Below are 13,806 nucleotides of genomic sequence, written 5' to 3' on the forward strand. Positions count from 1 at the left end.
AAGCATAATTGTTGACCTGTGTAGGTAAACAGGGTACAATGGGACTGTAGTGTACATAGCAATCTTTACTTGAGTGCTCTGAATATTCTTGGGAACTCATCTCCCAGTGTTACTGGTAATGGATTGATGACTTATTTCTTGTATGTGTACACAATATGCAATACTAATTGTATTCATGACATGAAATGTCCACAGCATCATCTTTGGCTGATGGACTGAGAACAAGAACCTTGACTTGTATGATTACCCAGTTAAATAATAATTTGATGGTTAACTCATTATGGACATGTTGTATAAAAGAGCTACAATATGTCTGTTCTGGAATTTTAGAGGTCCTATGGAATTCTCTGTGATTTGTTTATGATGTAGTGATGATTGACTCTGTCAGTAACTAATAAACGTTAAATAAAAAAGTAACCTGTGATATTAAAGTACTACATTAGCTACATTGTGATTAAATTACAGTAACACCACCAGCTATAAACCTTTATAGAATCTTCTCAACCATGCAGTAATTCTCCTAACTATACTATTATGTAGAGCACAAATATTTCTTTGTAAATCCAAAGCAATACATCAGGGAAGCATTTACTGCTAAAGCTAGATTGAGAGTAAATGCATCTTGGGTTGCTATGAATAAAAGCTCTAGCTTCTCATTACTTTATGACAAGACACAGAAATTCACTTTACTTTTCATTTAAGCTTTTCTGCTCCAGTTTATAGATGTATGCCTTCACGCTTTTATTCCCTTCTCGCTTCAGCCGTACGTAATAAATGATTATAAATTTTCACATTTGACCACCTCTCTGCTAGTCTCATGCTTAATGCACAAAGTTAGGAAGCTGCAGGTAAAAATTTCACAAACACTTTTATTTATGATGTTGTCCTTGGTAACGGAAATTTCAATGTACTGAAATGAAAAGTATGATTAAAGGGATACGACGTCCTGACAAGGATAGTAGAGGGCAGCCTTCTATTTCCCACTGAAAATATATAATACTTTTTTGACATCAATTTCATAGAGAATAGACATGGGCTAGTCGTGAAGAGAAAAAAAAGACAAACCATTTCTAACTTCAGCGTTGTTGTGCATTCTTAAATAAAATCTCTCTCAAACATTTCTGAGTTAATAAGCTTCTGAGATGAAAATTATTCAGACAGAATCACAGCTAATTTCCAGTGAGTGAGAGTGCCAAAATAACACAGAATAAACAAAGGAGAAAAGTGATCTGGGACCTACATGATCAGTTTTCTGTGAAATTAAAAAAATAATAATGAAAAAGACACCCCTTCAAGAGAAGTATTCACTACCTATCATTTACTGTTGTCAGACTTCCTGCCATATTCTTACCATAAGGGGAATTATTTGCTGGGTTATTTATCTAATTTTTCCTTTTTATACATCTGTAAAGTGCCAGGCACACCTATGGCACTCTCTATATAGTAATTAATAGGTGAATAGTGAATGTTTTATTTTGAATTACATCTGTTTATCTATAAAAATTGTTTTCCATACTGTGTTAAAGATGCAGATATGGGGAGAAAACACTGGAACCACATTAAGTAATCAGAATTTTAATTTCCTCTACATGGAAAATAGGTTACCTAGCATTATAAAAGTGAACTTAAATCTTTACTGTTAAAGTTTTAAATCAATAGTCCTAATCTAGTATTGACTATCTAAATATGGGATATTAGGTCCCGGGTATATATTTTTGTTAGATGACTTTATCAATTAAAAAATGGCCAACCAGTCATACTAATCACAAAACTCCTCTCACCAAAAATATTCTAATCCTGTTTACAACAATTTATATATGGAAATAAAAGAAATCTGTACTCAAAATTGTATAGGTACATGGAAATATAAATTGAATCAGTATTTCTCCAAAGAATTAAAAATTTAAAAAAATCTTATGCAAATGTGCAATTTTAAAGGAAAGATATGTTCTAAGAAACAATGTATTTTTAGCGACCCAACACAATGATGCTGCTATACTAACTAGTAAACTCTTATCCTTGTATTCAAGGTCTTGAAGCTTTTCTGTTTGGGATACTGACTCTTGAGTGGTCTAACAGAGGAACTGGATGCATCAAGGAATTGTTAAATGAAATATGGACTTTTCACCCCTATACCACTATTTCAAATTCAGTCCAGACTGGCAGTGACTGAAAGTTGTTACTAATCTGATGGCTCTTCAGTAGTCTACAATAAATAATTTGTTGGTCTATGTCCAGTTCCCAACAGACATGTGTACACATCACAGTAATCATCCTTCTTAACTGGACCCAGAAAGACCAATGGCTTAACTAATATTTTAGTTGGCCCCTCTAGTTTAGGGCTGAGTTACTTTGACAGGGCACCATGGGGAGGCTGGCACTGTTAGAGCCCATGTTGTATGAGTTGTATAGATTTTTTTTTTTTTTTAAATGAGTCTTTAGCAGCTTTCAGCATATTAAAAAAAGATTTACTGAAAAAATCCTTGCGCACTGCATCCACTAGTTATGAGAACAAAAGGATATTTTTTTAGAAGACGGCAAAAGAAGTTGTTATACTGCAGATGTCTGTAGTCATTACATTGTTAGGAAAATATTTCATCAATGTATATGCTGAGAATTTTTCAGTCTGTGCTTGTACTTTAACAACATTACAACCTTCTTCACTAAGGGGAGTTGCAAATACTTTGTGACAGATTCCATTTGTTGGTTCGCTATCACAGAACCCTGAAAAACATATTATGTATCATGTCAGTTATAAAAATAACACCACAAATTATAACCAAAATAAAATTACATGGCAATTATCATTTGAATGTCTGTTTTAATCCATTTCAGATTTGCTGTTACTCTGCACTGTTTTACACCTAAAATTTTTATATTTTACCATACAATTACAAACTACTGTGGTCATTTAAATTATTTTTTCATAGTCACTATTATAATACCAGCAATCTACATTGCTGAGCACTCTGCACAGTGTCCTCACCATAAGTGTGTTGTATTCCAAATGTATTTAACATTTGCAGTCTGAAACTTGACAAGAAGTGCTTAGAGTGGACATGTGGTATCCATTATGGAAACTGAAAGCATACAGGTTAAAAGTACAACAACAGAGCTCACACTTTCTTTTAACTAGGTAATGTCTCTGACCCCTTTTTACAAAAGCACTTTTAATCAACATTATATATATTATATTTTAGCCTCACCATTTAACAGGCTGTAAAAAATGTTTGGCTATCAATTATACACATCAAGTTGATATGCTGCAGAACTGAGGGTCATTTAAACTTAACAATTATAGCTGAAAGTTGGGGAAACCCATATGGGGAGCAAACTGTTTTCTTTTTTTAAGCTTGCAAGTAAAGAGGAGACTTAATTAAATTCAATAGAGAGAGTTCCCTCAGCCGACACTTATGAAAAAGTATTGACATTTGCTCAGTTGGTGCTCCAAGATACTCCACTGTTGTATGTATGCATGGGCAAGGCTTGAATATCTGAGAGAATGGGAGACAAGTGCCAATAACAAAAATGTCACAATCAAGTGATCACATTAGATAAATTTGGTCCTGATCTCACTTTAGGGCCTAATCCAATGCTGGAACAATGGGATAAGTCTGGATCTGGCTACTGATGGCTGGTATGAGATACGGGTCAATACACATAAGTGCTCTATTTGTAATCATAAAAATGAGATAATGTATAGGATGCTAAACCACTTCTTTACATCCCCTTCATCTTATAGGGAAATTGATAGTTCATGTTCTTCAGAATGATGAGGAGAGATGGCAGCCAGTTAGAAACTATGTTTTTTCTGACCAAAGACCTTTTTAGAGGTCTCTTTTCTCACTTATTATGCCAAATGCCTTGGAGATTACCGATAAGTTTCAATTTTACTGCTTTTCTGCTGAGGTATTTCAAAGAGGATGTCCTATTTCCTCTATTTCATGCAACCTCAATTTCAGCTAGTGCTGCAGAGCAAATGATTGCAAATTGTAAAAATCAGCCTAAGTGTCAAATTTTGGGGGCCAGCACTGAAATCAGACCCCCACCTTCCCTCACCAGAATTGTTTTGATTGCAAGCTAGGAAACTCTCTTACTATTGTACTTGAAATCCCAGGACTGACTTTTGTTTGTGTACTGTAACTTGGGCAGTAGAGTTAATATGATCCATTCTGGAACTGGGCATTGGGCATTTGACATTTTTGCATGGCTGGTGCCTTTGTAATCCAGGATGGATTGCTGCAGTATCTGTTTAGCTTATTTTGGCAGAATGTAACCATGCTGTGCTATTGTTGCCTTTTCCCTGTTGGATTTGAACGTCTCATCACAATAAATAAATTGTAGGATAGGGCTGAGGTTATCTTATGGTTTTAGCAGCTCCTTTGCCAGAAGCAGGTATGATACTTTCAACTGGTTCAACAGCTCATTGATGTGACTTTCAACTCACTCTTTGCGATCGACCTATTGGACAAACAACAGCTAGCTTGGGGGCTTGTTCATCAGAATTTGAAGCTCTGGTGAAGAGCTGAAAACAGCTATTTGTGAGAAACAAAATAGTCGTGCACATTTTAATTTGGTAAAAGAAAAATGACACAAAGCAAAGATGATGCACGGTCTCTTGTACCTTTCTCAAAAATTCTTACCCCAGATTGAGCATGTCTCTGAATGATTACGAATGCATTGATTTGACTTCAACCTGAAGTTACCAAGGTTTTATAAGACTGCAGTAAAGCTTTCTTTGCATTAACCAGCCAAGCACATAAACATTTTAATGAACTGTTTTTACATGGATCATTGGGTAGCTCCCAGTCTCCTATAATACAAATCACTCCTCTGTCACATTCAGTTTTCTCATGCAGCCTTTACTTTTTAGTTTACAAAATACAAATTGAATAGCAGTTCTAAGAGACCTCAGCAAGTATTAGGTTACACAGGTGTACTTCCTAATAGTGAACATGACTTTGTAATCCATCCCATCTCAACAGCACAGTTTTAACAATTTAAACCGAAAACCTCCAACATCCACAACAATATGTTTAGAAAAGCATGCTTGCTTGTTGTCATCATGCAAACTATTACAGACCAGTATGAAATGAGCCTTGGAAATATTGTCTGAAGCCTTCTCAGTGTCCTGCAGTGAGTGACAGTATTGCTATGGAGTGTTTGGGGAGCTAAATTACCATTAATCATAGACTAGGTTGTCTCCCCAAACAGGTATTTATTTTATATTGACCTAAAGGCGGAAATGAATTATTGAAATCAACATCAATGCAGATCAAATCTCTTTGGAATAATTAAATAGCATTAACAAACAAGTATTTTGGTGTATTCTAGTCAACCTTTAAAAAGCAACACGAACAACATTAAATATTTATAGTTATGTTTTCAAATAAGCTTTACGACATATTATGTATTTAAGATTAAAGATTAGTTCTAACACATGATTTAATAATGAATGCAAATTATAAATGAATATTTAACAAACCATATCACGTTTTATGTCTTAACATATCCTCTGCCATTACTGTGACTGAATGAGAAATGGCTGTGTGATGTATTGTCCTGCTGCCTAGGGCCCTGGGTGTTTTCACCTTGATATGGCCTTTAAAATAAATTAATTTGTTAACATTTAAGAACTCTGTGTAACAGCTGACATAAAACATTTATAAGTCTGTTTATGATCTAACCAACCATGCACTAATCAAATAATTTTTTTTAAAATTTATTTGGCCAATTGTTCCATGAAAAAGATTTGGAAATATTTATTTCCAAATTGAGGTTGGGATTAAACGGTACTAATGGTACCATAAAGATGTTATATGGTGTTAATATAACCTGAGTATTAAAAACATAATGAATTTGCTATTTATGAACCATTAAGTTTTACCTCACCCCTAGAATAAACTTCATACCATTACAGACCTATTAATAACTTTTCTTGCTCTCTCTTTTTTCTTTTCATCCCTATTCCCCTTCCTTTCTTTCCTCTACATGATCAGAGACACAAATGCATAGACATCTATAGAGTAGGTACAAATAAACCTAGTATTTTATTCTGAACATATTTTCAGTATTTTGTATGTTTAAATTAAAAGACAAACAATTGCACAAAGGAAATAGCATCAGTAAGAGCATGTTCCATTCGCTTAGTTTTCATTATTATTAGTTTTTAAATGTACTATCTAGCCCACTAAACTAGATTTATTTTAAGTCCATAGATCACCTAAGAGAATGCAAAAGAAATACAAGCTTCCCAGCCTCAAACATCCAAATCCAAACCCAATATTAGAGGGTGAAATCCCAGTGATTTAAATGGAGATGCACCCATTGCACCAAGTCTGAGTTTGGCCCCAACTCTCCAGCAAGTTTCTAAAAGGAAAAAAAAAATTCCATTTCTGTGCAGTGCCTGATCCAAATAGATTGTTATCCTGATTCAAAAGGATTCAGAACAGGCTCAGAAAGAGTTAAAATAGAACTTGATTTCTTTTCTGATATGGGTTGCAACTTTTTAATACTCTGCACAATATTTCTTCATTTTTAGTCTTCTAATTTAAAGGAAAAAATTAAATAGGATTTCCCTCTTACCCACCCCCTGCCCCTTAAATTCTACTTTGTTTCAGTCAGCACTGGAATCTGGCTCCTTAGAACAACAGCTCCCACTCTCCACTTGTGCCATGTTACATAGCAGCAGCTGGGCTGCACTAACACAGTTGCCATGTCTCACATGTTGGGGGTTTTTTTGCCCATTTTTTCACAGCTTTCCCCCCCCATCCCCTTCTCATTTTTCTTTTTACCTGTCTCATTTCTTAAATGTTGCTCTCCGTATTCTATTCTTGCTTTCTCTCCAATAGCCTCTTCCCCTGAGCACTCTTCTCTCCATTATTCCCGCCCCTTCTCTCACTGTCCATGTCCCGTGCTGTCCTAGCAGTCTACTATTGCCCCCTGCTGTATCTGCCCCCACTTCAGAGACATTTATTTGTCGGGCCACTCCCCCCACTCAGAATTTGGCTGTTATCCCCATCAATATCGCCGCACTCCAATGGGGATGCTCTTCTCTCCTGCAGCTCCCCTTTTAGAAGCATAGCTATTACATAACATAAGAACATAATAATGGCCATATTGGGTCAGACCAAAGGTCCATCTAGCCCAGCATCTTGTCTTCCAACAGTGGCCAATGCCAGGTGCCTCAGAGCGAATGAACAGAACAGGTAATGATCAAGTGATCCATCCCGTTGCCCATTCCCAGCTTCTGGAAAGCTGCCGTACAGCCTCTTGTCCCTCTCCTTCCCAGCAATAGCCATAGAGTGTTCAGGGAGCTGTGCCACGTAGCACCATGTAGTGGAAGGGAGAGGACACAGGGCTTGGGATGGCACGGAGAAGCAGGTGTGCCCTACAGGTTGGGAGTGTCTGCCCAAGGGCCAGAGGTCAAACCCCAGAAAGGTCCCCTCAGCTTTTTGTTTTCCCCAAGACAGATAAACTGAGTTTTCTATGGGTGGCTCTCAGAGAAATCCTCAAAATACTGTGGGCATGTCTCCTTTGCATATACATTAAAGATCCCATGGTATTCTGTTCAGAGCTGGGTTTGCCCCAGAGTCCTTGGCCAAAATTTACATCCTCCCCATAGCTGTGCACCAGGGAAACAATCCTGCAAGGTGCCAAGCAACTTTGCCTCTTATTGAAGCCAATGGGAGTTGAGGGAAGTGAGCAGGGTTGGCTTCTTGGTCCAAAGCTGTAATTGTCACTTAGGAGATGGTAATGCTCCCAGCTTTAAATCTTACAGAAGCCCTCAGAGCACAAAATTCCTCAGTGCTGAGGCACCACAGTGATTGGCCTATTGGAGAGAGAGAGATAGGAGGCACTCACCAACAGGCAGGATTGAGCCCTAGCACTATCCACTTAGCTGCCACATTTCAGTGTCATTGTTTATACTGAGTTTTGGGTTACATTTAGGGCCTTATCCCAAAGTAACATGTTAGGAGAATAAAACTGAAAGAAGAGGGGGAGAAAAGTGCTTCTGTAGACTCTCATGGGCACTACTGCATTTCTTAGGCCCCAGTCCTGTAAATACTTAAGTCTGTGAGCAACATTACTCAAGGAAGTAGTTCCATTGTGCCAAGGGCTGTACAAACATGTGGAAGATGCTGTCTCATCTCCAATTGAAGTCAACGGGGCTACTCCCATGTGGGAAGTTACACATATGCTTAAGCAGTTGCAAGATTGGGGCCAGGACCCCGTCTTCCTAAAGCCTTTAGCGCAATGAAACCCCAAATATGTTCAGAGACACTGACTGCAATTGTAACATTCTGGCTGGAGAAACTTCAACTGAAACAAATTCCATCGGAATATGCAGTTCCATTAAAATCTAAACATGTTGTGAAATTGGGCAGATTTGTCCAGAATTTCATTTTTGAAGAAAACTAGGTAAAAGTTCTGAAAATGTCAAAATGTCCATTTCAAACGGGCTTCCAGGAACCTATCCTTGCAACAAAGCCCATTGCCAACTGTGTCCACATATCTATTCAGGGGACACCATCACAGAGCCTAATCACATCAGCCACACTATCAGAGGCTCATTCACCTGCACATCTACCAATGTGATATATGCCATCATGTGCCAGCAATGTCCCTCTGCCATGTACATTGGTCAAATTGGACAGTCTCTATGTAAAAGACTAAATGGACACAAATCAGATATCAAGAATTATAACATTCAAAAACCAGTCGGAGAACACTTCAATCTCTCTGGTCACTCGATTTCTGACCTAAAAGTGGCTATTCTTCAACAAAAAGACTTCAGAAACAGACTTCAACGAGAGACTGCTGAATTGGAATTAATTTGCAAATTGGATACAATTAACTTAGGCTTGAATAGAGACTGGGAGTGGTTGAGTCATTACACAAAGTAAAACTACTTCCCCTTGTTTATTTCCCTCCCCCCCACTGTTCCTCAGACGTTCTTGTTAACTGCTGGAAATGGCCCACCTTGATTATCACTACAAAGGGTTTTCTCCCCTCCCCCCCCCCCACTCTCCTGCTGGTAATAGCTCATCTTAAGTGATCACTCTCCTTACAGTGAGCATGATAAACACCCATTTTTTCATGTTCTGTGTGTATATAAATCTCCTCACTGTATTTTCCACTGAATGCATCCGATGAAGTGAGCTGTAGCTCACGAAAGCTTATGCTCAGATAAATTGGTTAGTCTCTAAGGTGCCACAAGTACTCCTCATCAAATTAATGTCTCCCAAATTTCTTCCCTCATACACCCAATCTTCTCTGGACCAATTTCACATTAGGATATTTTCCACTTCACTCTGAAGGTTGACTAGAAAGCCTGTTTCATTTGCCCTGCTCAGACACAGAATCTCCTCCCCCTTGTAGATGGTAACAGTGAGATAGCACACTCAGTTTATCACTACCTTCAAGCACAGGTTATAATCTGCTGCAGGCCGATGCACAGTACACTTCAACCCCTTTGGTAGAACTACTTCTCTACCAGACTCATAAGATGGAGGGATATAATTAACATTGTAAATTAACAGAAGGCAGAGAGTTACCAAAAGGAGTAATATAGTCAACAAATTGCCTTGACAGACCACAACACTAATTAGCTCTTTTGTTTGTAACTTGTTATGATCTTTAAGCGGAAAGAAGTTTTGTGGGATCTGGGATTTTTTTTTTTTTAAGAAAGTCTTTGTTTATTCTGTTTGAAAACTCACTAATTGACATAGTCTGCTTGTCTGGGTGAATGTCAGATTTATTATTTCTCTGTTGCTATAGGTGTGCATAGCACTTTGCAAACACATTAAAAAAAGAAAAAGGACAGGTCTTTGCCCCAACTTATATGACCAAACACACAGATAAGTCTTAACAAAAAAATAAACATAACAGAGGGGAACTACGTAAGATTTGTTCCTCATGTGTTTTGTTCTTTCCTGATGATGCGCATCTGCTCTAGAAGCCGCATGGACTAACCAGCACCACTGGTTGGTCACTCCACAGAGCAGTGCTGCAATAGTGGCAAGAGCGGCTTCTGAGAAGTCACTTAGGGAATGACAAGAGTAACCTGTTCACTTTGGACCTGTTCCAATGGAGTTGTTCCATTGACTTCAATGGGCTTTGGATCAGGCCTATAGCTTGGAAGGACCAGGGCACCTGATTCATAGTCTTCCTTCATACATTGGTGAAAAGTTTCCATTTCTTCATGCATCAGTTTTCCTCCCTCAGCCTTCAGATTTGAGCTCTGTTAACTAGTTAAACAGGGAGCATTGACAAAGTCAAGCCCGCCAAATTATGCAAGACTTAATAAAATAACGTGTGCCATTGTCTACTTAAGCCAAGACCATCAAAGTCAGTTCACCTGTAAACTTACCATGAAATTGGAGTCAGGGTTTCTATGAAATGAGAGTTACGAAGGACTGCTCATGATGCCACCCTGCAATGTGCTTCTGGTTACAGTCTCTCCTCTCAGAATAAGCAGCTATACCTGTGCCCAGGATAAAAAGAAATAAGCAATGTAGATGTAAAATACAGTGTTATTTTAGATCCTCGTGATGGGGAAAACAATGGACAACGATCAAACAGCTGCTTCATAAAAGCAACAATGCTCTCAATATTTTCATATGTAACCCTAGGAATGAGGGAAAACAAAAACAATTCCACCCAGAAGTATAGACAAAGAAGATAACCCTCCCAAAGGAGCCCAGCATGATAAGTATCCACAGTGAGAATCACTGTGATCAGTCAGAAAGGCAGGAGAGTTATTAGCTTAGCCCTGAACCTCCTACTTAATGTGGGGCCAGTGGTGATAGTTAACAGACCCTGGCTAAGGTGACAAGCTTTGGACCTGCTTGAGGAAATCCAATTGAAAAGCAGCCAAGAGGAACAACAAGCTATAGAAACAGATGTTCCAGCTACCAGGATGTGCACACACTTAACCTGAATATGTAGCAAAAATATTATTTTCTAAATATAGTGATTTCATCTCCTCCTGCAGCACAGATATTGTCAAGTATCATTATCTCCAGCTAAAATACTTCCTTCACATTTTGGAATATATCTTAAACCAAGTAGCTGTCTAAGTGATAGCTACTAAATAAAGAATTCAGAGCACTCAATTGATTTTCTGAAGATAAATTTCAGCGTATAAGCAAAATGAGGCCAAAATTCAGATCCCGGAAAAACAGAAAAAGAAATTCCACCCCAAAGTTAAAATACTTGCTAATATTAAATTTAACATAGAAGGTAAAACATCACATCAGGAAACTTTTTTTTTTTAAACTTTCAATTCATGTTTAGCAACTACTGCTGATTACATGTACTCCTATCAACAAACATCTAACCTACTGCAACAAGGGCATAAAGACTGGCTTGTCAAAAGGCTCTAATTACAGTCAAAGCAGAATTCTGTCAGATTTAACAAAAGAAGTGTCATGGTCCTGGATACTCTTTTGTGTATCTCTGGACTCTAATGTGTAGAGGAATGTGCATAGGTCCTCTGGGATGTTAATATCCTGTATGCAGTATATACATTGGGCTATAGCCTTCTTTAGCTATATTTCCATAATTCTCATTAATGTTAATGGCAGTTATATATGCACCTCAGGAGGAGAAAATGCCCCACTGTGTTGATTTTTACACCATAAACACTTGTCTGGTCCACATTTCAAGCACACCCCTTTTAGGGGCACACAACAGTCCTATCTGATTGCAACTAAATTTGTCTGTGGTTATACATTAAAAATAGAATAAACAAAATGTGTATGAGAAAAAGTGATTCCACACGTCATTCTATCTTTGAATACAACAAAGACTAGAGAACAGCAACATCTTTTACTAGCAGCTTTTTCTTACACTGGAGTAGAACCCAAGAAATGTACATATTTGGGGAGGGGAGCAGAGTAAATCATTTCCTTTCAATCTGTCAATTACCTGTGTGTTTTATTGAAAAGAAGTTAAATGGCACCACTTTCTTATGCAGCAAAGCTGAAGTGTTGCTAACCTTGGGGACTCCCAAATATTTTTGAAAAGCAAAATAAAAAAAAAAAAAAAAATTCCACAACTAATTCTTTTTAAAATCACTTACAGTGGAGGTAGAGGACGTCAATAAATTACCCTAATTGGGTATTTATATATATTAAAAAAAGCTTCTGTATGAGGTCTTTGAAAACAATATTTTCACTTGCTTTCCGGAAGTAATACCATGAATGCAAAATGAGGAGAAGCACATGAAACCAAAAACCTTCACTATGGAATCTATTAGGACTCTTTCCCAGGAAAATTGGAAATAATCAGTAGGGATTCCTCTGGTCTATGCAAACTCAAGGGTGGAGTATGTGTCTCTTTTTCCCTTCTGAACTCACTCCCATGAGTTCTAACTTGTCAAGCCCAAGTTAATGATACACGTCCTTTCTATATCTCAAGGCAATTTACAAAGTTTAACCATTATAAATCATTGTCAAATTAAGCTTTGTGTTACATCACTTCTTATGAACTAAAAGCCAACCTTGTTTTCTGTCTCTCTTAAACTGGCCCTCTGCTTGATTTAAGCAACCATAAACAATATAGGTTTGTATGTCTTAATTTTTGTAACACCTGTAAAAAGAAAAGGCTTTTCCATGCAGCTGCTTCTACTTCAAAAGGGACTCAGTGACCAAATGTGTAACAATTTACCTGCCTTCTTCTACATGAAAATACATATAGTATTTTATTTCAGTCATTTTAGGAAATAACATGTTCTTTAATGTTGTCATAAAGTCTCCAACATTAAAATTTAATATCGTATATTAAAACTTGTAGTGAATAAGTCACCTGCTGTATTAACATGTAACTCAATTTCTTTTCTTCTGTCGATCCTTCAGATTCATCAGTTTGAAAATAGGGTTACTTCAGAGGAAAAACCTCTGTTCAATATTTTTTCATTTTTAATAACAGTTTTAAAAAGCAAGACATCCAAATATAAAGCAGAGTCTAAAACAAAGTAAACTAACTTCTGAGAACACATACACCATCAAAACAAAAAATAACCAATTTACTTGTATGGTACCACTGCTCAAAGCTAAGCATCATTTTCATTTACATTCAGCAACTTTTATAAAGTTCTCAAATAATGCAGACAGAGGACTCTGTCTCTTGCTAGAAAGCACTGACTAGAAATGACTAACATGAAGTTACCATCTCCCTTACAAGAGGCCAGATGTTGAATTGTTTTAAGGCCCCAATACTAAAATTGATTACATGTGAGTGGACAGCTAGGCCTGCCTGGAGCCATATTGGCATCAGGGATAGCTCCATGTTGGCACAGCTCCTTGCCCACGTGCTGTTCATTGCAGAATCGGGGCTTTGTTTATAGGGTATTTATTGTAGCAGCTCTAAAAACCAAACAAACAAACTAATCCAACAAAAGAGTTTACAAAAACTCATTTAAGAAATATTCAAACCCCCCAAAATTTTTAAAAAGTTATCTTCCTGCTAAAATAAATAAAAAAAAAGCTTACTGATCTGGAATAGTACAGGTCTAGAAACTTTTGAAAGTTAAATGAGATTTCCTTACTGGAGAGTAATAAATAAATCAATAAATAGGCACTTGAAATTTAAATAGCACTTTTCAACTGTAGATCAAAGAACATAACATAAGAACATAAGAATGGCCATACTGGGTCAGAACAAAGGTCCATCCAGCCCAGTATCCTGTCTGCCGACAGTGGCCAATGCCATGTGCCCCAGAGGGAGTGAACCTAACAGGGAATGATCAAGAGATCTCTCTCCTGCCATCCATCTCCACCCTCTGACAAACAGGCTAGGAAC

At 37.4% G+C, this 13,806-nt stretch overlaps 1 protein-coding gene across 1 annotated transcript in view; it reads right to left on the reverse strand.

Annotated features, from left to right (window-relative positions):
* Window positions 1-849: 849 nt before the first annotated feature.
* Window positions 850-13,806, reverse strand: part of KIF14 (kinesin family member 14) — a 114,424-nt gene continuing 101,467 nt past the window's right edge. The window contains exons 29-30 of the mRNA XM_037907233.2: window positions 10,373-10,486; window positions 850-2,724 (exon numbers count right to left, since the gene is read on the reverse strand). Coding sequence (XP_037763161.1) covers window positions 10,395-10,486 — 92 coding nt within the window. The 3' untranslated portion in view covers window positions 850-2,724; window positions 10,373-10,394. The remainder of the gene's footprint in view (window positions 2,725-10,372; window positions 10,487-13,806) is intronic.

The sequence above is a fragment of the Chelonia mydas genome, chromosome 8, assembly GCF_015237465.2.
Source record: "Chelonia mydas isolate rCheMyd1 chromosome 8, rCheMyd1.pri.v2, whole genome shotgun sequence".
Classification (NCBI taxonomy): domain Eukaryota; kingdom Metazoa; phylum Chordata; order Testudines; family Cheloniidae; genus Chelonia; species Chelonia mydas.